The 26,017-nt window shown below is 44.5% G+C and overlaps 1 protein-coding gene across 1 annotated transcript; it reads left to right on the top strand.

Moving 5' to 3' along the window:
- The first annotated feature begins 346 nt into the window (after positions 1 to 346).
- Positions 347 to 25,973, top strand: LOC108149338 (cadherin-related tumor suppressor). The gene is made up of 9 exons (XM_017276819.2): positions 347 to 871; positions 4,938 to 10,473; positions 14,275 to 14,583; positions 14,729 to 14,962; positions 15,032 to 15,233; positions 15,299 to 15,585; positions 15,913 to 18,684; positions 18,749 to 22,308; positions 22,637 to 25,973. The coding sequence occupies exons 2-9, from the start codon at positions 5,077 to 5,079 to the stop codon at positions 25,314 to 25,316; spliced, it is 15,441 nt and encodes a 5,146-aa protein (XP_017132308.1). The 5' UTR covers positions 347 to 871; positions 4,938 to 5,076; the 3' UTR covers positions 25,317 to 25,973.
- The last annotated feature ends 44 nt before the right edge of the window (positions 25,974 to 26,017 follow it).

Here is a 26,017-nt window from a genome sequence, read left to right as displayed (position 1 = left end):
TTTTATTGTTACTGTGTATGGGTCGCCGGTGGCTATTGAATCTCGTTGGACTGGACTGGACCAAAGACCAAGATGAAAACCGAAGACTCTGAGAGCGCTGTTCCCCGCCGAACAAGAAAATGAAAAACGAAACTGCAACAAGTGAAAAATGTGTTGCAGATACAACAGGTAGAGTAGGTAGAGCGAGAATATCTGAGAGATACGTTTCTCTCAAGAGAAGTATACCATAGTACTCCTCGGGTGGGTCTCAAAACCCGCCTGACGGCTTTTCCCAGTCTTGAGTCTTGAGCTCTCAGCCGAATCTCTGCTGGATTCAAAGTTAAAGCCACTCAGTTCGGTTGCGACCACTGAGCGAGTGGTTTAGGCCAAGATATCTTCGCTTCGAGACGGATTAAATAAACGCGCGTGTCTTCAAAAACGGTTGACAAAAAAAGTGAAGGTGCGATTGTGCATATTCCAGGATATTTCTGTAATAATAATATCCAAGTTAAACCGAATTTGATGATATACCATCCTTTAAAATAAAGCTTATTCGAATCTCGAGCAGCTGGATACCCAAGTTTACCTCCGTATTTTCTGTGTGTGTGTGTGTGTTTGTGTGTGTCGCCGTTGCAAATTTTTATAAGTGAAAAATTCCAACAACGTTGCAACCAAGAGCAACAACCAGCTACAAGCCATATATACAAGAGCGAAAAATGAGGCAAAACACGTTTTGCTGAAGGAAAAAAAATACAACAAAAAAAATATGTTGCGTACATGTGTGTGTGTGCCCCCGTGCGTGTAACTGTGTGTGTGCACCGCCGTATTCTTGTGTGTATGTGTGTGTTAGCCCACCAACACCAAAATGCATGTAAAAATGTGAAGAAAAATGGTAGGTACTCATAAACATTCATACTCCATACAGGATAGATATTTGCCAGTTCCTTTTCAGAATTTTTTTGTTTTTTCCCTGCATACATCAACATGTAAGCCCCATTGAGAATCGTAGAATATTGCCAATCTCGAGCCAGGTTATTTGCATAAAATCAATAAGCCAGCGCGGAACTCAAATCACTTTTTCCCTGCCCACGCGCCGCTCAAGAAAGGTAGTTTTAAGCTAATGCATTCATAAGCAAATCCGAATAGGAATAGGAGTCTGGTATGCAAACAGACAGGCGATACTCAAATATACATCCCATAGACCTGATGCGACCAACACAAACAATGCGAATTTACACTGGATTTTGTTAGTGTTTTTTGTGAGAATTTAAAAGTATAAATATACTGCTAAATATTCTCAGAATGTGTGCAACACTTTATATCAAAATATTTAGCATCCTTGTATATAATTTTATGAAATGAATTTTTTTTTGTTGAAACAAAATATGAAGACTAAATATTCTTATTATTTTATGAAGTAAACAACAAGACTACTTTAGATATAAACAGCAGGAAATATATCTATACATTTAAAATGTGTGCACCACTTTATATCACATTTTTTAGGAAACTTATATATTATTCTTAAGAAAAGAAAACTAAGACAACATTTAAAAAAATTCAACTGCAATTATTTACAAATTAAAAGAGTTATCTTTTAGTTTTGTTTATATTTTTAGACAACTTTTCTTATAAAGAAAACATTTGTAGTTAACACGCAAACACAAATGCACAGTGAACGCAGTGTAAAAAGCATACAAGATTAATTGTGGAATTATTATAAGCCAACAAAGGTAACGTAGGCAGTTGTGGTTGTAAAGGTTGGCCTCTGAAGTTGATGTTGTTTTCGTTGTCGGATGCTGGGGCTCAACGAAAAGCAAAGTCTCGAGATCTCTGGCTTTGAGTTTGAGCATGAAACGCCTCGCTGCCACGTAATGGCTGAAAAATTGTCGTTTTTTTTTGGGTTTTGGGTTTGTTTTGTTATTGTCAGAAAAATATCGACGAACGGGAGAAAGAAAAAAGAAAATATTCCTGGACGTGTCTTGTGTAAGTCCCCACTCTCTTCAGAAGACCTTATAGCTGGAATCTCGCTGGAGAGCGAAATGTAAATGAATATGGAAATATGAAAAACACGTTTCCAACTTGGCTTGTCGGCTGCGGGCTGTAACTTTGGTAGTGAGATGTAAAGTGAAAAGCTCAAATAAAATAAAAATTCATAATAATAACGAAAGGAATCGGTATCGGGATTGGTATCGGGTGTGCTTGGGGCATCATCACGAAATTTCTTTTGGTTTTTTTGTGTGTTCTTTTTCGGTGGTTCTAGTTGAGATACTCTGCCCTTTGTTGTGGGTTTTTGGACTTGGACTTAAATTTGCATTGCAAATATCGTTCGCCGCATAAACTAGCCGGGTCATGCACAGCTATGGTATTTTATGAGCTCTTAAAAATAGCCCGCACAGCCCCAATATCGATATTAATGGCGTGGAAACCAGATATGCCATAAGCCAATCGAATGCGTGTGGGAAAGTGTAAAGGAGACGGATAAAGTAATATGCATACATCAATCAAACAAATGGGTTTTGCTTTTCATTCCTTTCTTCGAGACAATATATTTAAATTTTTCTGCCATTCGTCGTGGACTGTGAATATTGAACTCCAAATGAGCATTAGAGGTTTTGAGGCGGACAGCTCATGCATTACCAATGAAAGTAATATTTTAGAGAGGAGGAAAAACTTATTTCCGTTTATTTAAAAATCGAAAATGTCTCATAAGCCACATATTTTCAAAAAAGAAACGTGCTTTAGGTGGTAATAGGAAAGGCACAATAAATTGTTTTTATTTTCCTTTGGTTTCAGTCAGCAGATAAATGTCTTACATTTAGATTGTTAATTACTATTTTAATAACTTAATAAAAATGTATAACTATATATTTATTACTTTCAACAGCACCAATTTTAGTTTATGTTTAACACAAATGTTGTTCCATATTGATATGCGGATTTAAATAATACTATTTTTATAAAGCCTGGGGATTTTAATGTATGAATGAATATTCCATCTCAAATATTCCTTTTTTTTATTGCCGTATTAAGATTTTAATTTTGACACTCTTATTAACAAAAAAGGGGTAATGCTTTTAAAATTCTAAGAAAATTTGGAACGAGGATTACTAATGCAATCGGTATTCGATAGAAACAGAGAACCGAAAATCCCGGAGATGGATACATACCTATAGATTTAAGCATGTGTGTGTTGGGAAACAATAAAAAAGACAAAACACCAAGGCATAAAAAATATCTTTTATAGAGACCAAAAACGAAATGAGAAGATTGCAAAGGAACAGCTTCAGCTCCGGCAACAAAAACAACACCGACAGCTAACAATACCATTAGAGCAGGTAGATTTTTAAGATTAATGAACGGGTTCGGCTTCAAAAGCTTCACTTCAGACAACAAAAACGAAATTTACGACGTATTTTAGGTTACGTATCCGAGAAGACAGAGAGATCCGATTCAATTCGTTTCGATTCGAACCCCAGTCCAAATTCTGACAGATTCTGCGGGTCCACTGCCATGAGATATGTCTAGTTAGTCCATCTAGTGGTTTTTATAATCCAAGGGTATAAGCATGCGATATATGGATTGAACAAGTCTTTCAAATTAGCCTTGAAGATCAATCCTCTACAAAATTATATACTTTAAAGAATAAAAAACGAATTATAGCTATTGTGGTTATGAATTGATACTAGTTTAATATTAATATTAATAATAATAAATTTATATATCTCACTTTTGTCTTTAAAATTCTAGTAAATAATATATGAAAATATAGTATTTATTTTGTTTTTTACAAGAACCGATGTTGAGAAACTAAAATATTGTTACTTTTGTTCTATAAACAGGGTATTTCGCAATCTATCACTTAGAAATTTGGGATGCTGCGGCGTTTACGCTGTTCGGGTGTTAATACGTATACGAATCAGTTAGCTGGTTTTAGAGCGCTGCTACATTGTTTAAAGGAATTGGAGATGGAGGTGGAGGTGGGCAGGGGTCTTTTCGTCTTTGTAGTGATATTCTTAGAGTCTCAGGTTAACAAGAGATTGCCCACAAAGCATTAATTTGGTCCAAAGCTGACACGCATGCTATTAATGGAAATTTTCCCTTCTTTCGGTCGTTGTCTCCATCGCCGTTACTGTCTCTCCTCTCAGTATATGTGTGCTTCGGAATTTCGTTTGATTAATAGACGCCGCCTAAATCTTGATTAGATTTTCCTAAAAGCCTAGGACCAGCAGCTCCAGTTGGGGTCTCTCTGGATTTCAATCAATTCAAGCGCTGGACCGGAGCTTCTTTGGTTTCTTTTCCATTCGCCCCTATATATTTTAGACTGAAAAAAGGGCGTGGGTTGAGAGAGGGATTTATAATGAGATTGGTAAGGTCAACGAAAAATATAGAGGTGTAACAGAAAACTGACTGATATCTAAGGACTAGTTTTATTCAAATATTAAGCTATAATGTTCAAGTTCGTGTCCTCAGTCATCCGTTTTTTTTTTGCTTTTCTTTGTTATTCTTTGTTTAAAAAAGAATACAACAGAGGATGGGGAATTTAAATTAATAAAAAAATAAAATTCTTCGTTATCTTCTTAATCTTAATCTAAAATATATTTTTAAATATAATATGTTCAAATTGTATAAAAAATTAATTTAGTTTTTTAATACAATTCTCAGTTTCAAATTTTTAACATTCCAACTATTGAGCCTTTGGCAGAGCAAACCTTTATGGTTAGTCGATTTTCCGCTTTGGCGCCTCATATCGCACTGAATTGAGCTTAAGTAATTTTATGCTCGACGAAGTATGAAATAGCTGATATGCTTGGTAAGCGCGTTTCATGAAAGTGGTTTGTTAATTGAAAGCGTTACTCCAACAAGTGGCACAATGCACGTCAATACCTAGTTAGCACTAAATTTAATTTACCCTATACACATTGCTAATTTTGAATTTCCTTTCTTTTTGCTTTCAGGCGACAGGCGACAAATCAAGAAATCATTCTAAGATGCCTTCAGAGTGTGCGCAGCAAGACAAGACATCCAAGAAAAGTGCAACGAACAAAATAAGTGCAAAATAAATAGTAGAATAGACATTATTGTCTCCATCCAAAGATGGAGAGGTTCCTGCTCCTGTTTTTCCTGCTGCTGGCCAGGGAATCTCTGTGCCAAACAAGCGGTGGTGACACCAAACTGGAGCTACTGGCACCGCGTGGCCGCAGTTATGCCACAACCTATGAACAATATGCCGCCTTTCCCAGACGAAGGAGCTCATCACCGTCATCGGGTGAGATGCAGTCCCGGGCCGTGGACACCAGTGCCGACTTCGAGGTGCTCGAGGGTCAACCGAGAGGAACCTCAGTTGGTTTCATACCCACCAAGCCAAAGTTCTCGTATCGCTTCAACGAACCGCCACGGGAATTCACGCTGGATCCGGTGACGGGTGAGGTGAAGACCAATGTGGTGCTCGATCGGGAGGGAATGCGCGATCACTACGACTTGGTGGTGCTCTCCTCACAGCCCACTTACCCGATTGAAGTGAGGATCAAAGTGCTGGACGTGAATGACAATTCACCGGAGTTTCCCGAACCCAGCATTGCCATATCCTTCTCGGAAAGTGCCACATCCGGCACTCGATTACTGCTCGATGCCGCCACTGATGCGGATTTCGAAGAGAATGGTGTGACGGATCAGTACGAGATTGTGGCCGGAAATGTGGACAATAAATTCCGGCTGGTCACCACGGCCAATCCCAGTGGCGATAACTCTTATTTGCATTTGGAGACCACTGGTAATCTCGACCGGGAATCACGTGGCAGCTATCAACTGAATATCTCCGCCCGAGATGGTGGTTCGCCACCGCGTTTTGGCTATCTGCAAGTGAATGTTACTATCTTAGATGTCAATGACAATCCCCCGATATTCGATCACAGTGATTATAATGTATCGCTTAACGAAACAGCTTTACCTGGAACTCCAGTTGTGACTGTCATGGCATCGGATAATGATTTGGGCGACAACAGCAAGATCACCTACTATCTGGCCGAAACGGAGCACCAGTTCACAGTGAATCCGGAGACGGGAGTGATTTCCACCACAGAGCGTGTAAATTGTCCACCGCAAACGAACTCGAAGAGCTCTTCCAACCAGAAAAGCTGTGTCTTCACGGTATTTGCCAGAGATCATGGTTCTCCCAGACAGGATGGTCGCACCTATGTGACTGTCAATCTCCTGGACACCAACGATCACGATCCCATCATCAGTTTTCGCTACTTTCCGGATGGCGGCAAAGTGGCCACCGTGGATGAGAATGCTGTAAATGGTACTGTGGTGGCAGCCGTGGCTGTTAAGGATTCCGATTCCGGTCTGAATGGCAAGACAACGGTGCGTATCGTTTCTGGCAATGAACTGAGGCACTTTCGCCTCGAAGAAGCTGCTGATTTGCATATAGTAAGGGTAAATGGAGTCCTGGATCGTGAGGAGATTGGCAAATACAATCTGACGGTGGTTGCCATGGATCAGGGTTCGCCAGCGAGAATAACAACAGCCCACCTGATCATAAACGTAAACGATGTTAATGATCATGAACCTGTCTTTGAGAAATCAGAATATGCAGCTGTACTTAGTGAACTATCACCCACTGGAAGTTTTGTGGCCTCAATAACAGCCACGGATGAGGATACAGGCGTTAATGCACAGGTTCACTATGATATTTTGTCGGGCAATGAACTGAAATGGTTCTCCATGGATCCTCTGACAGGTTTGATTGTGAGTGCTGGTCCTCTAGACAGAGAGATACGTGACACCATCGAGCTGAGTATTTCTGCAAGGGATGGAGGTCCCAATCCCAAATTTGCTTATACCCAGTTGAAGGTAATTATTCTGGATGAGAACGATGAGGCACCGCAGTTTAGTCAGAGTGAGCAGAATGTGACTTTGGCCGAGGACTCGCCGCCACAGACGATTGTGGCTTTGATGTCGGCCACCGATCATGATCAGGGCACCAACGGTTCGGTGACCTTTGCCCTGGCGCCCAGCGTTGAACGCCTGTACCCGCGACAGTTCGCTCTCGATGCGTTAACGGGCCAATTAACAATGCGCCTGCCCCTCGATCGTGAGAAAATGTCGCGCTACGAGATTCCTGTGATTGCCCGCGATCAGGGAGCACCCACACCCCAGTCCGCAACGGCCACGGTTTACCTGCAAGTGGCCGATGTGAACGATAACGATCCCGAATTTTATCCCAGACACTACATCTACACTTTAAGCGAAGATGATATCAAAGTTGGGGAGAACCAAAAGGAGAAGGAGATCGAAAAGGAGGAGAAGACGCTGCTCCATGTCACGGCCTCAGATCTGGACGATGGTGATAATGCCTTAATTGAGTACAGACTGGAGTCAGGTGGCGAGAATCTCTTCCAGCTGGACTCGCGATCTGGTGCCATTAGCCTGCGTGGCGTTGTAACCACGATGCACCTGAAACCCCACTACAAACTTCAAATCTCGGCACGTGATGCTGGGCAGCGGAGAAGCCAAAAGGATGCCGTCGTAGAGATTGTGCTGAAATCCAAATCGGAGTTGCTAGAATGTGGTCACGGAGGGCAAGGTGGTTATGAGTTCCAAATGGTCGAGGATCACGAGCAGCAGCGGCAGAAGCAACTCCATCGCGAAGTGGGCGTCGTGCAGGTGAAGTCACCCAAAAATCTACCCATCGAATATGATATTATCCAAGGAGACAAGGCACAGAATTTCCAAATTGATACGCGAAGTGGTCGCATCACCACCGCCCGCACTTTAGATCGCGAAGAGCAGACACACTATCGTTTGACCATCTTGGCCAGCTCTACAGCCAGTTCCTCCATCGTTTTATATGGCCAATGCATCGTGAATATAGCCATAATCGATTTAAATGATAATGCTCCAGTTTTCTCCTTGGATCGCGATTCAGAACCCACGATTTGGTTGCCCGAAAATGCGGCCGTGGGTCAGGAGATCTATTTATCTAGAGTAAGAGATCGAGATGCAGGAGTAAATAGTAGGATAAGCTATAGTCTTACCCTTAATCCTGAAGAGCAGTTCCGCATAGGATCAGTCACTGGAGTTTTGTACCTTCAAAGGCCCATTAGAGCGGATCCGGGTTCAATGATTCATGTGGAACTCATGGCCACGGATGCAGGAAATCCTCCACTCTCCAGTAAATTGAGTCTTTCGGTTTTCATAGCCGATGTTAATGATCATACGCCCGTCTTCGATCACACCTCGTATGAAACTTCATTGCCAGAGACCACAAAAGTAAATACCCGCTTTTTTGCTTTGGCCGCTACGGATATTGATTTGGGCGAAAACGGTAGAATCTCCTATGAAATCATCGAGGGCAATAATGAACGCATGTTTGGGGTATTCCCCGATGGTTTCCTCTTCGTAAGAGCTCCACTCGATCGTGAGGAAAGAGATTACTATGCCCTAACAGTTTCTTGCCGGGATGCGGGTCAACCCTCCAGATCTTCGGTTGTGCCAGTGGTGATTCATGTCATCGATGAAAACGACAATGCCCCGCAGTTTACCAATAGCACATTTACGTTTAGTATTCCGGAGAATGCACCTGCCGACACTTTTGTGGGTAAACTAACGGCTGTGGATCGAGACATTGGACGAAATGCGGAGCTTAGTTTTACTTTGTCCAGTCAAACGCAGGACTTTACCATAGATACAAGAAATGGTTTTATAAAGACTCTGCGACCTTTTGATCGGGAGGCTCTGGTTAAAATGACTAGGAACTTGGATACTGGCAGCGAAGAGGGAAACCTTAGGGGCTCCTTGGCTGGAAACTATATGCTGCTGGAGGCCACAGTTTCGGACAATGGCAGTCCTCGGCTGCAGGACAAAGTCAAAGTGAAGGTGATTGTCACCGATGTTAATGACAATGCACCGGAATTCCTACGTGCTCCCTATTACGTGACCATTTCCGAGGGCGCCTCCGAGGGAACGCATATCACACATGTCTTTACCCAAGATGCCGACGAGGGTCTGAATGGCGATGTCTACTACACACTGGCCAAGGGCAATGAGGCGGGTCAGTTTAGCCTGGACAGTGCCACAGGTCAGCTTTCCCTGGCACGCCGTTTGGATCGCGAATCACAGGAGATTCATCACTTGACGGTTGTGGCCCGTGATGCTGCCCTCAAACATCCACTGAGCTCAAATGCCAGCATCACCATAACAGTTCTGGACGAGAACGATAATGCCCCGGAGTTCACACAGTCGAGCAGTGAGGTTTCCGTTCTGGAGACAAGTCCAACGGGCACGGAACTGATGCGCTTCAGAGCCAGCGATGCGGATCAGGGTGTCAATAGCCAGGTGGTCTTCAGTATATCAGCTGGCAATCGTCGCGACACTTTTCACATAGACAGCATTACGGGCAGCCTTTATCTGCACAAGCTTTTGGACTACGAGGACATTACAAGCTATACTCTTAATATCACTGCCTCCGATTGCGGTACTCCATCGCTGTCCACCACTGTTTTATACAACGTACTGGTTGTGGATGATAACGATAATCCACCGATTTTTCCCAGCACTGCTATAGTTCGTCAGATCAAGGAGGGTATTCCTCTGAAGACACCCATTGTGACCGTGACTGCCGATGATCCAGATTCGGGACTTAATGGCAAGGTGAGCTATGCCATTAGCAGACAAGAGCCTCAACTTCCGCAAGGTCGGCACTTTGGCATCAACACGGAAACGGGTGTGATTCACACTCTGAGGGAGATAGATCGTGAGTCCATTGACACTTTTAGGCTAACAGTGGTGGCCACAGATCGAGCTCAGCCCTCGGAACGACAATTGTCCACGGAAAAGTTGGTCACCGTGATCGTGGAGGACATCAACGATAATGCCCCTGTTTTTGTGTCCATGAATGCGGCTATACTGCCACCTAAAGTTCAGACTTCGGCTGTGATGCAAGTTCATGCCAAGGATGCGGACTCATCGAGCAATGGCTTGGTGACCTACGAGATCGTGAGTGGCCAACAGGAGCTATTCCGACTTCAAAGGAACACGGGAATTATCACCTTTAACCCGGGACCTCAGTTCAAACAAGAGGTGCGCTATCAGTTGACTTTAAAGGCCACCGATGAGGCGGTTCAAAGTGAGCGTCGCAGCAGTGAGGTGTACATCACAATTATAACACCGGGTTCCGGCGGAACTGAATCGTCCGTGCCGCAATTCGAGCAACGGAATATGCTTTCCGGTTCCGTTTATGAGAACGAACCCATTGGCACGAGTATTCTAACAGTCACAGCTCATCTGGGTGCCTCGGAAATAGAATACTTTGTGACCAATGTCACAGCAGGTGGATCACACGGGCAAGTGGATCGCTTATTCGACATCGATGCCAAGCTGGGAATCCTGTCCACAGCCGCTGAATTGGACCGCGAGGCTGGACCCGACGACTACGAGGTGGAGGTCTACGCCATTGCTCTTGGAGGTCAGCCACGCACATCGCGCACCAAGGTAAGTTGTCAGAGATATTAAAAAACTTCGTAAAGTATATATTAACTTTGCTTTATTATCAAATATCACAATACAATGCGCTTCAATAGAGCATCATTCTCTAAAAAAGTTTAAAAGATCAAAGAGTTTTTGAAGTTTTTATGTTTTTACTATGTTTGCTATTGCTACTATTTTGTAAAATCTTGTTCTATTTAATATTGATATAAATTTATAAATGCATCGTTTTTATTGACTTTCCAAATATAACCCTAAATTAAATTACTCCAACTTAAAGAAATTTGTTTAATCGTTTATGATTAAAATGTTTATTTATTAATAATTTTTTATTTGTCAATATTTTGTTTGCTTATCATGATCTTTTCTTTAATTTGGTTTAGTAAATTTTAAATAAGAAATAAATCTTCGTTTTTCGTGCTTGTCCAAATGTACCAATGTAACAACCACTCTTTGATCATAACGTTCGGAATTCAAAAAAGGCTTTTATCAGATTGCGATTACTTGCACCAAGGGCTCTTCGAACATACCTTTCTTTTACTTCGTAGCCAAAGGTACGACTGGCGAATGGCGATATGGATATGGGGGATATAGGGAAAATGGTTTCTTTTTTGCTGGCTGTGTCGGCCATTTCTGGGGCAGTTTCAAGGGCTTATCAGTGCAAGTCGAGACCGCACTAATGCGCTTTTAATGTCTTGTGCTGATACGAAATGTTGATTACACGCCAACCACTCCACAAAGAGAGCTGCCGAGTCCCTCAGTCATCCTTTTGCTGCACATGCACATGCACATGCGGTTATGCCTTCAGATGCAAATTAACAGGCCGACGAGGAGAGGCTCCAACTTCAACTCCAGCTTCTTTAGCTCCATCTTCAGCTATCTGCTGAATGAATTTGATTCGGGGAAGGGTTGCAGCAGGGGGCAACGCAACCAGACAGACCTGTGTATCGAGAAAATATTTTACATCGCAGCGCTGCATAAATGGGCCGCAGGGATAGAATTATAATAAGTTGCTTCATTGGCAGATGCCTTTAATTATGCCCAGTACCCTACTCACCCGAGTCGCGGTCTCCCGATCGCTTGTGTCCCGCCCCTCTTCGGTTGGAGGGTATTTCGCAGACCTCTGCAGACCTCCTTAGACTGGTTTTCATGCGAGAAAAACGACCAGGAGAGAGAACAAAGGCAAAAGGAACCCGGCTCAAGTACACTTACAAAAAATTAAAAGCTATATCAAATTTAACTCCACATATAATGGGGCAATATAGAGATCTTAATTTTAAAATGAACAAATTGCGATTCTAATTGCCTGACATAATGTACTAATTAATTAATTAATTCTTCTTAAAATTTTTTTTTTAGCTGTGAATTTTTTTTTACTTTTATAAAAGCAGCAGAAAACGCTTTTTGTAAGGATAATTAAAAGACCTAATCGATCTTCTGGTTGCCTAGCCAGCTATAATAAAAAAAATAAGTATAAATTTTAATTTATATTTTTTTGTATCTTAAAAAGATTTCTAAGTAGTAAAGTTTAAAGATTCCTAAGATCTAATCCATTGTAGCATAACTTTTTTATCCCTTCTATGCAGACTATTTTCGCTATTCAATACATTTATTTATGTTCATAGGACGTGCCTAAGACAATTAAGATCCAAGCAATCCTAATATAGCAACCATTTTCTTTCTGTGCAGACTCTTTTCGAGTCTCCCCTTCACAGTCTTTTCTTTGGGGCCAGATTCTTTTCCTCACAGGCAACCATCGAAAATCCTAAAGCTTTTTTGTTTGCCTTCTTGCCGATCCGCGTGTTCATGGCCAACACGTCGTATGCGTAGGTATTCCAACAATGCACGCATGCAAATGTGTGTAGTTCCAGTTCCAGTTTCGTGCAAGAAGCTGCAAAAAAGGATAAAATTAAAAGAAAGAAGTAAAAAACACAGCCTTGGGTTAGTACAAGCAACTATGGTTTAGTGGATGTTTCGATCGCTGGTCCTCGCGTGCGAAGAGCGTTTCAATCAACTCATTGTTGCATTGATTTAAAACGATTGTCATGTTTTCAATTTCTTTTCGCGTTAATTTTAAATATTTGCGATGTCGGGGATCGGAAAAGACACTTATCCGGTCGCCCATTCAAATACGGAATTTTGGAATTAGTTAATTGATTTTAGTTTAAAATTTGATGCATTCAATAAGGGCAAATAAGAAAAGTAATAGTACCTAATTTTTAGACATTTAATTATGTTCTTCCAAATCGGTAAAAAATAAAAGTATTCGGTGAATAGTCTGAATTTAGTTACGATAGGTTTTTTTTCTTTTTTGCTAATAAGCATAAGTATAAACAGAAATTAAACTAAATGATCTCAGAATCCAATTATGCTGCGCTTTCTAGTCTGCGATTCTCGACCTGCTTAGGAAATAATCGCAATTAAATGTAGGCAAACAAGCGAGTGAATGTCATTTGGCCTTCCATCAAAATGTCCCCTGATCCGATTCCCGGGGTTTGGAATTTCACGCAAATTTATGGCCATCCCAATCGCTAGTTTCTGAGTCGTCGTGTTTTTTGGTTGCGCTTGGGCTCTCTTTTCTTGGCCATTAAGCGGATTGACAAATGGTTACATTTTCTGCAGCTGCACCCGCTTTCCACTGCCTCAAATTAGTTCAATTAGCCGCACACATTTCACCTGGGCCTCGGGCATCCTACATATGGTTGGATGTTGCTCCACAGACTGTGTGCCCACTAATACATTCGTGAGTGGAAGTAGAAGTGGAAGTGGATCCCTTCCTTAGCACCTCAACCCATCTGATCCTTGTGCCAGCCGTCTGATGTTACAAATTTGCATAAATTTTATTACAAATGCTGTATTTACTCGCCCAGCACCACCGACTTAACACCATCATCCTATCACACGACGCTATATATCACGAGCCTGGATCCCCGACTCTCGAGTGTTTATTGCCTTCTTGGCTCTTTGTCCTTCATGTGAGACTTACGAGTTGGTTTTAGTAGACCGCCAGCTAGACTAACTCGGGTTTTAAATCGATTCTCTATCTTTTGCCGACTCTTAATACAAGAATTTTTGGATTTAATGGCTTTAGAAAGGCCTAAAATATGCTTTCCTTATTTCGCAAGCGCTTGTTTTTACGTTTATGTCTCATAAATTTATACTCATTATATTTCGGTTGATTTATGTTCAGGCTTTACTACTTTTAAATTACTTAGAACAAATGACAAATACATTAAATTGAAATAAAGATTAATAGGTGACAATGGTCACATTAAATTTAATTTTTAATTAAATATTTTCACGTTTATGTCCAATTGTCCAATGAATTTATCTAAATTGCAAAATACATCAAATTGAAATGAAGGTTTTTCGGTGACAATGGCCATGGTAGATGTAAATGTTTAAGTAGCCGGTTTTAATCGTGCCGAACTGGAAGAGAAACGGCCTGTACTATAATTCGTTCGGTCATAAACAGAAAGTTCAAGCTGTGGTAACTGGCTTCGCATATGCCATATACCATATCCCATATACCATATACCATTTCCCATAAGCGGGTCATTTTGGGGCCAGGTTAAAAGAGATGAAGAATGCGATTGACATTGCGACAGAAGTTCGGCGGGCACATAAGTGGATGCTCGTACATAGAATATTCTGGGCATTTAGTGCCAAATATGGAACTAGTTTCCGCTCTAAGCCATATCGCTGATGCCAGTTTGTGTATTGCGCCACCTCCTCCTCCTCCCCTTCGTTCAAGTGGGTCAGTGTTATTGACGCAATGAATACGCTTTATATGTATTCCCCCGGCAGGTCAGAGTAACAGTTCTGGACAAGAACGATAGTCCCCCGCAGCTCCTCGACACTCCGTTTGTCTTTAATGTCAGCGAGGACTTGGAGATTGGACACACTATCGCCACACTGCGGGCCAACGATCCGGATACCCTTGGTTCGGTGGCCTTCCTCCTGATGGATGGCCACGATGGCAAGTTCCTGCTGGAACCCACAACGGGAAAACTTCTTCTCAACGACACCCTCGATCGGGAGACAAAGAGCAAGTACGAGCTACGGATCCGCGTTTCCGATGGAGTCCAGTACACAGAGGCGTATGCTACTATCCAGGTAAGAAGAAAAAAAAATACAAATTTAAACTTGATTTTAACAAAAACAATGCTATAAAATTGCAAATAAAATTAACAAAAAATATTAATAAAAAAAAATATATATAAAAAAAAATGTACAGTAATTCCAAACAAATTTTTCCCAGGTGAGCGATACCAATGACAATCCGCCCATGTTCGAGGATACCGTGTACTCCTTTGACATACCGGAAAATGCACAGCGAGGCTATCAAGTGGGTCAGATTGTGGCCAGGGACGCTGATCTGGGCCAGAATGCCCAGCTGTCCTACGGAGTGGTATCGGATTGGGCAAACGATGTGTTTAGTCTGAATCCGCAAACAGGAATGCTGACCCTCACGGCTCGACTGGATTACGAAGAGGTGTGAATGAAAAACAATTTAATCTCATAAGGGAACATACTTGACGTTTCATATTGTACCATTCAACAGGTTCAGCACTACATCTTAATCGTTCAGGCGCAGGATAATGGACATCCCAGTCTGTCCACCACCATTACGGTCTACTGCAACGTGCTCGATCTGAACGACAATGCTCCCATTTTCGATCCCATGAGCTATTCGAGTGAGATCTTTGAAAATGTGCCTATCGGCAAGGAGGTGGTCACAGTGTCAGCGAAGGACATTGATTCGGGTAAGCTAGTTAAAGATATGCAATGTCACCTTCTTATAAACAACACCCATCTCCATTTATTGCAGGCAACAATGGACTCATTGAGTACAGTATCACAGCAGGGGATGCGGACTTGGAGTTTGGGATTGATAGTAATGGCACAATTCGAACTCGCCGCCAATTAGACAGAGAACACCGAGCTTTGTACACACTTACTGTGACGGCCCGCGATTGCGCCGATGAGTTCGCATCCTTCAGCGAACTGGAGGAGACGCAGTTAAAGCTCAAGTACCGATCGCCCAGAAGATACCAGCAGAATCAGCAACAGTTTCTGGCCCATCAAAAGCAGCAGAGATTGTCGTCGACTGCGAAGGTAAGTTTCGCTACATCAAAACTAAACCCTAAAAAGAAGTTCTTGTGCTGTTTGTGTGCTGTAAAAATTGATTTGCTTACCCACATTTCTTGTCACAGCTCTAATGTCTATGTGGTGGGACATTAATAGCAATTATCTAGGCCTTTCGATTGGACTAAAATGCTTAGATCGTAGAACCCTAATTAATTAGAAGACTAGTTTTAGGCACAGCAAAACCCGTTCCTAGACTTTATCGCTCGTTTGGCAACTTACAACACATTCACCCAGCCTTATCTAAAATGCCATGAAACACAATTAGCCAAATACTGATCCCCACTTTCTTCCTAGGTGACGATAAATATCAAAGATGTCAACGACGAAGTGCCCGTCTTCGTTTCCGCAAACGAAACGGCCATCATGGAGAATGTGGCCATCAACACGGTCGTTATCGCTGTCAAAGCTGTCGACAATGACGAGGGCAAAAACGGTTTCATCGCCTATCTCATGGAGGAGGCCAAAGTCATGGAGGACATGGGTCAATCGGAACCCCAACCGCTGCCCTTCTCCCTGAACCCCACCGATGGACAGTTGCACGTGGTGGATGCACTAGATCGCGAGTTGCGTTCAAGTTATCTGCTCAATATCACTGCCCGTGACAAGGGGGAGCCACCTCAGTCGACGGTGTCGCAATTGCTCATCCGAATTCTGGATGAGAACGACAATAGTCCGGTCTTTGATCCGAAGCAATACTCTGCCTCGGTGGCGGAAAATGCCAGCATTGGAGCGATGGTCCTTCAAGTATCCGCCACTGATGTGGACGAAGGTGCTAATGGTCGCATTCGCTACTCCATTGTAATGGGTGATCAAAACCATGACTTTAGCATCAGTGAGGATACGGGTGTGGTGCGGGTGGCCAAGAATTTAAACTATGAACGACTTTCGCGTTACTCACTTACAGTTCGTGCTGAGGATTGTGCGTTGGATAACCCAGCAGGTGACACGGCCGAGTTGACCATCAATATACTTGATATAAACGATAATAGGCCAACATTTTTGGATTCCCCGTATTTGGCGCGCGTCATGGAGAACACGTTACCGCCGAATGGTGGATATGTGCTCACGGTAAACGCCTACGATGCCGACACACCACCCCTGAACTCGCAAGTGCGTTATTTCCTAAAGGAAGGCGATAGTGATCTTTTCCGCATTAACGCCTCATCGGGTGACATTGCATTGCTAAAGCCATTGGATCGTGAGCAACAGAACGAGTATACCCTGACATTGGTGGCCATGGACACGGGTTCGCCACCACTCACGGGCACGGGAATTGTGCGAGTGGAGGTGAAGGACATCAATGACAATGATCCCGTCTTTGATCTGCAATCCTATCATGCCACTGTGCGCGAGAATCTACCACCGGGCACTCATGTCCTGCGACCAAAGGCCACAGATAAAGACGAAGGACTAAATGCCAAGCTCCGCTTTAACTTACTTGGCGAGTACATGAATCGATTTCACATTGACTCGGAAACAGGGGAGATTACCACGGCAACTTCGCTGGATCGTGAAGAGACATCCGTTTACTATCTAACACTAATGGCCCAGGACAGTTCCATTACCGAGCCGAGAGCCACTTCCGTAAATCTGACAATAAGTGTGTCCGATGTTAATGACAATGTTCCTAAATTCGACGCTAGCCATTACAACGTGGCAGTTCCGGATAGAATCAGTACGGGTGAGTTTGTGTTTGGGGCCCGCGCCTTGGATTTGGACGAAGGAGAGAACGCTGTGGTTCAGTACAGCATCAGTGGAAGAGATCAGCAATACTTCGACATAAACACCAAGACGGGAGTGGTGAGCACAAAGCTGGAGCTCAAGAGTAAGAGCAAATCTCCTGGTGACTTGACGTACACAATTGTCATATCTGCCACGGATCATGGTGAAACCCCTTTGAGTTCCAAAGCAGAGCTTACTGTAATTCTTCGACCTCCGGAGCTCTTTCCCACTTTCGCCTACTTGACCAATAGTCACTTTACCATGTCGGAGGATGTACAACCGGGCAAAATGATAACCAAAGTTAGTGCCACATCGCCAAAGAAAGGATTGGCGGGTAAAATGCGATATGCCATAGCTGGCGGAAATATCGGAGATTCCTTGAGGGTAGATGCCAATAGCGGAATTTTGTCCGTGGGACAGGATGGCCTGGACTATGAGTTGACACATCTCTACGAGATTTGGGTAGAGGCAGCCGATGGCGATACCCCGAGTCTGCGTAGCGTAACTCTTATAACTGTCAACATAACGGATGCCAATGATAATGCACCCGTTTTGGAGAGACTCATTTACAATGCAGAAGTTTTGGAAGAGGAATCGCCGCCCCAGTTGATTGCCACAATCAAAGCCAGCGATCGCGATTCCGGCGACAATGGAAAGGTAACCTATCGCTTACAGAATGATTTCGATGGCACCTTTGAGATCATGGAATCGGGCGAGATTTACACGAAGATGCGACTGGATCGTGAGGAAATCGGTGACTACGCTTTCGTGGTGGAAGCCGTGGATCAGGGTGTGCCCCATTTGACGGGGACAGCCAGTGTGCTGTTGCATCTACTCGATAAGAACGACAATCCGCCCAAGTTTACACGCCTCTTCTCCCTGAACGTTACCGAGAATGCGGAGATCGGCAGCTTTGTGATCCGTGTGACCTCTTCCGATTTGGATCTGGGTGCCAATGCAAATGCCTCTTACTCCTTCAGTGAGAATCCCGGCGAAAAGTTCCGCATTGAGCCCCAGAGTGGTAATATCACCGTGGCCGGGCATCTTGATCGCGAACAGCAGGATGAGTACGTCCTGAAGGTGGTGGCCTCCGATGGAGCTTGGCGTGCCGAAACACCCATAACGATCACGATCCAGGATCAGAACGACAATGCACCGGAATTCGAGCACAGTTTCTACAGCTTTAGCTTTCCGGAGCTTCAGCAATCGATTGCCTTGGTGGGCCAGATCATAGCCACGGATCGCGACAAGCAAGGTCCCAACTCGGTGATCTCCTACTCGCTGCAGCAGCCATCTCCAATGTTCAGCATTGATCCAGCCACCGGAGAGGTCTTTAGCAAAAAGGTAAATATTATATATATTATTAAATTATTTAATTATTTAATATTTTAATGGTTTTACCCAACAGGCTGTTCGCTTCAAGCACTCTCAGTATGTTCGCTCCCCGGAGAACATGTACGCCCTCACTGTTTTAGCAACGGATAATGGAAAGCCACCGCTGTACTCCGAGTGCCTGGTGAATATCAACATCGTCGATGCCCACAATAATCCTCCAAAGTTCGAACAGGAGGAGTACCTCGCGCCATTGCCGGAGAATGCTGTTCGTGGTCAGCGAATTGTTCGTGTCCATGCAAATGACAAACAAGATGCGGGCACTAACGAGATGGACTACTCCCTGGTGTCCTCAGATCTAAGTGCCGTCTTCATGATTGGTCGACACGATGGTTGGATCACTCTGGTCAGGCCACTACAAGTGCCACCCAACTCTCGATACGAACTGGTTGTGAGGGCAACAGATCGAGGGGTTCCTCCACAGTCAGACGAGACTCGCGTTGTTATTGTGGTGACCGGAGAAAATCTAGACACTCCGAGATTCTCGGTAAACAGCTATCAGGTTATTGTGCCCGAGAACGAACCCGTTGGTTCCACCATCCTAACAGTGGGTGCCACGGATAATGATGTCGGTCCAAATGGCATGCTACGATATGCGATTTCTGGTGGCAACGAACGTCATGACTTTAGTGTGGACGAACGCACGGGCGGAATTGTGATACAACAGCAACTGGATTACGATGTGATACAGGAATACCATTTGAACATTACGGTTCAGGATCTGGGCTATCAACCACTATCCGCCGTTGCAATGCTAACCATTATATTGACGGATGTTAACGACAATCCACCTGTGTTCAATCAGAAGGAATACCATGGCTACATACCCGAAAACAAGCCAGTGGGCACGTTTGTGTTCCAGGCTCATGCCACGGATAAGGACTCGCCTAAGAATGCCATTATCCATTATTCATTCCTGCCCAGCGGAACGGATCGTCACTTCTTTATGATGAACCAAAGCAATGGCAGCATTTCATCGGCAGTTTCCTTCGATTACGAGGAACGTCGCGTCTACACACTTCAACTTAAAGCAAAGAACCCGGATTCCAGTATGGAGAGCTATGCCAATCTGTATGTGCATGTGCTAGGCGTAAATGAGTTTTACCCGCAATTCCTACAGCCAGTTTTTCACTTTGATGTCTCGGAAACATCCGCCGTCGGCACCAGAGTGGGTGCTGTTCAGGCCACAGACAAAGATAGCGGAGAGGATGGACGCGTCTACTACTTGTTAGTGGGTTCCAGTAACGACAAGGGATTCGGAATCGATACAAACACTGGCTTGATTTATGTAGCTCGGCACTTGGATCGTGAAACCCAAAACCGTGTGGTGCTCACGGTGATGGCCAAGAACTACGGCAGCATTCGAGGCAACGACACGGATGAGGCTCAGGTTATCATCTCGATTCAAGATGGCAATGATCCTCCAGAGTTCATTAAACACTACTACACCTCGACCATTTCCGAAGCAGCTCCGATCGGCACAAAGGTTACGACTGTCAAGGCTGTTGACAAGGATGTGAGGCCGCAAAACAATCAGTTTAGCTATTCAATCATCAACGGCAATCTCAAGCAGAGCTTTAAGATCGATGTGCAGACGGGTGAGATTAGTACGTCAAGTCACTTGGATCGCGAGGAGATTGCCACCTATAATTTGGTGATTGGAGCTATAGACACTGGCTTGCCACCGCAAACGGGAAGTGCCACAGTTCACATAGAACTTGAAGATGTGAATGACAATGGTCCGACCTTCACACCCGAAGCCTTAAGTGGATACATTACGGAAAACGAACCAGCTGGAACTTCCATCATGACTCTAATGGCTAGTGATCCGGATCTACCCCGAAATGGTGGACCCTTCACTTATCAACTAGTTGCTGGTAAACATAAATCCTGGCTGAGTGTTGATAGAAACACTGGTCTGGTCAAGTCCACAACCAGTTTGGATCGGGAGATCACACCCGTGCTGGAGGCCATTATCGAGGTGGAGGACAGTGGAAAGCCGAAACAGAAGTCCCAGCACCTACTGACAATCACAGTTTTGGATCAAAACGATAATCCTTCCACAGCAAGGAGTATGCATTTGGCTGTCAGTCTATTTAATGGCGATCTACCACCGAATGTGAAGCTGGCTGATGTCCGTCCCAATGACATTGACATTGTGGGTGACTATCGTTGTCGCCTTCAGAAGAATCCAGCCCAGAATCCACAGTTGCAGTTGGCCATTCCAAGAGCCTGTGATCTGGTTACCACATCGCACACAACACCAATAGCTTCGGTCTTCAGCTATACGGGTAATGATGGAAAGCACGGAGATGTTAGCTCCAAAGTGAGTGTGGCTTTCCAGAGTTTCAACAACGAGACCATGGCCAATTCAGTGTCCATCATGGTGCGTAACATGACAGCTAACCATTTCTTGGCCACTCACTTTAAACCAATGCTGGAGATGATCAAGTCCAGAATGGGCAACGACGATGAAATCCTTTTGTACAGTCTGCTCGAGAGTGGAGAAGGCAACTCAACAAGTCTTCAAGTGATATTGGCCGTTAAGTCGGCAAAGAGTATGTACGAACCGCCCAAGCATTTGATTGAACGCTTGCGAGAGAAGCGATCTGCTTTCTCGGAACTCCTTCAAAAGGAGGTGATTGTCGGCTACGAACCATGTAGCGAACCGGATGTGTGCGAAAATGGAGGAGTCTGCAGTGCCACCATTCGACTGCTGGATGGCCACAACTTTGTTATCCAGGACAGTCCTTCTTTGGTGCTAAGTGGACCCCGAATCGTTCACGATTATAGTTGCCAGTGCACCAGTGGATTCTCCGGCGATCAATGCAGCCGTAGACAAGATCCTTGCCTGCCAAATCCATGCCATTTGCAAGTTCAATGCCGCCGCTTAGGTGCCGACTTCCAGTGCATGTGTCCTGCCAATCGGGATGGCAAACAGTGCGAAAAGGAGCGCAGTGATGTGTGCTACAGCAAACCATGTCGCAATGGAGGCAGTTGTCAACGAAGCTCGGATGGATCGTCCTATTTCTGCATTTGTCGCTCTGGATTCCGCGGCAATCAGTGCGAGAATATTGCCGACTCGTGTCGTCCCAATCCCTGTTTACATGGCGGATTGTGTGTCAGTTTCAAGCCGGGATACAAGTGCAACTGCACGCCAGGACGTTATGGAAGACATTGTGAACGCTTTAGCTATGGATTCCAACCGCTGTCCTATATGACTTTTCCGGCCCTGGATGTCACCACCAATGACATATCGATTGTTTTCGCCACCACCAAACCCAACTCCTTGTTGCTCTACAATTACGGCATGCAGAGCGGCGGAAGATCCGACTTTCTGGCCATTGAACTGGTGCACGGCAAAGCTTACTTCTCTTCTGGAGGAGCACGTACTGCCATTAGCACAGTGATTGCCGGACGGAATTTGGCCGATGGCGGATGGCACAAGGTCACGGCCACTCGAAATGGCCGTGTTATGTCGCTCAGTGTGGCCAAATGTGCGGATTCCGGGGAATTATGCACGGAATGCACACCCGGAGATTCCAGCTGCTATGCGGATGAAGTGGGACCCGTTGGGTAAGTGTCTTATTTGTGGAGTACTATTCAAGATACCAAAATGGCTTTTAAAACAATAACTTCTATTTAAAATATTGACAAACCGACATTTTTTTAAGGAAAACTTTTATTTTGGGAAAGATTTTGTTTTTTATAAAAAACAAAAAATTAAAAAACCTAGTTAAATAAAATTGTTTTTTACTTTGTGGTGTAGAATAAATTCCATATACAATTTTCGACATGGAAACTCTTTTAAAAGAAATACTTTTGTTTTAAAAAAATTTTTTTTAGCTAGCTAAGAATTTTTTTTTTTTTTTTAAGTTAATACTAATTCGTACATCTCCCACAGAACTCTCAACTTCAACAAGCAGCCTCTGATGATTGGCGGCTTGTCATCGGCTGACCCTATTCTGGAACGTCCTGGCCAAGTGCACAGTGATGATCTTGTTGGCTGTCTGCACAGTGTGCACATTGGAGGCCGTGCTCTGAACCTGAGCTCACCGCTTCAGCAGAGGGGCATTTTACCAGGCTGCAATCGACAGGCGTGTCAACCAGCTTTGGCCGCCGAACGGTGTGGAGGATTTGCAGGACAGTGCATAGATCGGTGGTCCAGTTCGCTATGTCAGTGTGGCGGCTATTTGCAGTCGCCCGATTGCTCGGACTCGCTGGAACCCATTACCCTAAGTGGTGGGGCCTACGTGGAGTTTAGGATCTCTGAGATTTATCGCCGGATGCAGCTGCTGGACAATCTTTATAGTAGTAAAAGTGCCTGGTTGGATAATAGTCAGTCGTCAGTAAGGGAGCGTCGTCAAGTGAGTGCTGCAGGCAACCTGAGTACCGCTTCCCAGATCTACGAGGCCCCTAAAATGCTGAGCTTACTCTTCCGCACTTTTAAGGATAACGGACAACTCCTTTACATGGCCACCAATCAAATGTTTACCTCGCTATCGCTACAAGAAGGCCGTTTGGTTTACTACTCCAAGCAGCATCTTTCGATCAACATGACAGTGCAGGAACCTTCTGCGCTCAACGATGGCAAATGGCACAATGTAAGTTTGTTCAGCGAAAGTCGAAGTCTGAGACTACTGATCGATGGCCGTCAAGTGGGCGATGAGCTGGACATTGCCGGAGTACATGACTTTTTGGATCCCTATTTGACCACCTTCAATGTGGGTGGAGAAGCCTTCGTTGGCTGCCTGGCAAATGTCTCCGTGAACAACGAACTGCAACCGCTGAATGGTTCAGGCAGCATCTTTGCCGAAGTTCGACATCATGGCAAAATTGAGTCGGCCTGCAGTGGCGACATGGGTCAAGATGCCGCCCAAGTGGCCGATCCCCTAAGCATTGGCATCACTTTGGTGATTGTCTTTTTCGTCATCCTAGTGGTGGCCATACTCGGCTCCTATGTGATCTATCGTTTCCGTGGCAAGCAGGAGAAGATCGGCAGTTTGAGTTGCGGTGTGCCCGGTTTTAAGATCAAACATCCCGGTGGTCCAGTGGCGCAGAGTCAAGTGGATCATGTCTTGGTGCGTAACCTCCATGCCAGTGAGGCACCTTCGCCGCCCGTGGGAGCTGGCGATCATATGCGACCACCAGTTGTCGGTGGTCATCACTTGGTGGGTCCCGAACTGCTCACTAAGAAATTTAAGGAGCCCACGGCGGAATTACCTCAACCGCAACAACAGCAACGTCCTCAGCGTCCAGATATCATAGAACGGGAGAGTCCATTGATACGGGAGGATCACCATTTGGCCATTCCTCCACTTCATCCTCTGCCGCTTGAGCACCCCGGCTCTGTGGACATGGGCTCCGAGTACCCCGAGCACTATGACCTGGAGAATGCCAGCTCCATTGCGCCCTCGGACATTGACATTGTGTATCACTATAAGGGCTATAGGGAAGCGGGTGGTTTGCGCAAATACAAGGCCACTGCTCCACCAGTTTCCGCCTATACGCATCACAAGCACCAGAGTTCTGGTCCCCAGCAGCAACAGCAGCAGCAGCATCGTCATGCTGCGCCATTTGTGAGCCGGAATCAAGGTGGGCAACCACCTCCACCGCCCACCAGTGCATCGCGAACCCATCAAAGCACTCCGCTGGCCAGGCTTTCACCCAGTTCCGAGTTGAGTTCCCAACAGCCGCGTATCCTAACCCTACACGATATATCTGGAAAGCCACTGCAAAGTGCTTTGCTGGCCACCACATCCAGTTCCGGTGGTGTGGGCAAGGATGTTCACAGCAACAGTGAACGCAGCCTAAACAGTCCGGTGATGTCACAACTGTCGGGTCAAAGTTCCAGTGCCAGCAGGCAAAAGCCCGGGGTTCCACAGCAGCCAACGCAACAAACGTCCATCGGTTTGACGGCCGAGGAGATTGAGCGATTGAATGGCAGACCAAGAACTTGTAGTTTAATATCCACCCTGGATGCCGTTTCCTCGAGTAGTGAGGCACCTCGAGTATCGAGTAGTGCCCTCCACATGGATGTGGATGCTCACAGTTCCACTTCCACCGATGAGAGTGGCAACGATAGCTTCACCTGCTCGGAGATTGAGTATGATAATAACAGCCTAAGTGGCGATGGCAAGTACTCGACCAGTAAGAGTCTTCTGGATGGACGTAGTCCGGTCTCAAGAGCCCTCAGTGGAGGTGATGCTAGCAGGAATCCACCGACGAGTGTGGTCAAGACACCGCCCATTCCGCCGCATGCCTACGATGGATTCGAGTCATCGTTTCGCGGGTCACTGAGTACTCTGGTGGCCAGTGATGATGATATAGCCAATCATCTGAGTGGAATCTACCGCAAGGCCAATGGTGCCGCATCGCCATCGGCCACCACGCTTGGTTGGGAATATCTACTCAACTGGGGTCCCAGCTACGAAAACCTGATGGGTGTCTTTAAGGATATCGCCGAACTTCCCGACACAAATGGACCTGCCGCACAGCAGCAACAACAGCAGCAAACACAAGTGGTGTCCACGCTAAGAATGCCATCATCAAATGGACCGGCGGCTCCAGAGGAGTATGTGTAGTATATATAATAATGTATCACATTCGATTGCGTCTATTTCCTATTTCCGTTTTGGTGGAAAAATAAGGGATATTCTGGATAAAACATATATGTAAATTTTGTGTAAAGTTGCATCCTTTCATAGTAGATGTTAAGTAATGCCATTTTGTTTCGCAATGTACAACGAAAACGTAACGAGAATAGCTAGTAAGTGAAAGAAAGCGTAGAATCAAGCATATTTTTAGGATAATAAGCCTTTAATCTTAACTAAACGCCTTGTATCAAGGTACGAACCATCCTAAGTGCACTTCCGTTAAAGGGTTCAATAGCGAAACTGTAACGACTGATACTTCCGTACATTAACAAACCCATTAATTGCTGATCTGATTCTGTACTTGTGTAAATGATTTCCCCGAGTGCTATATTAAGATAACTTCAGCAAGACCTATGTATTGAATTTTGATCGCCATTTAAGTACATTTTAACATTGTTCTAATTTATTGACAATCTCGCCAACATCCCCTAACTGCCTTAGTTGTAGTCATAGACAATTAATTTCAGAGATACTTCGCATTCCTTTAGATGTAGCCTAATAAAAAACCGTGTATATGTATGTAAGTTTGTATTTTTAATTCGTAGTAAAATGTTATTAAATACATATTAACCATGGAAAAACGTTCGATTTTTTTATTAGTTTTTTATTTGAAATATGTTAAATTTCTT

This window comes from Drosophila elegans, unplaced genomic scaffold (assembly GCF_018152505.1).
Source record: "Drosophila elegans isolate 14027-0461.03 unplaced genomic scaffold, ASM1815250v1 contig_814, whole genome shotgun sequence".
Classification (NCBI taxonomy): Eukaryota; Metazoa; Arthropoda; class Insecta; order Diptera; family Drosophilidae; genus Drosophila; species Drosophila elegans.
This window is presented reverse-complemented; position numbering and strand designations above follow the sequence as displayed.

Bases quoted from the DNA above. Each gene is read 5' to 3' on its own strand.
- LOC108149338 (XM_017276819.2), top strand. From the start codon at position 5,077: ATGGAGAGGTTCCTGCTCCTGTTTTTCCTGCTGCTGGCCAGGGAATCT. The intron at 15,234-15,298 runs GTAAGCTAGTTA...CATTTATTGCAG, and splicing joins AGCGAAGGACATTGATTCGG to GCAACAATGGACTCATTGAG. The intron at 15,586-15,912 runs GTAAGTTTCGCT...CTTTCTTCCTAG, and splicing joins GATTGTCGTCGACTGCGAAG to GTGACGATAAATATCAAAGA.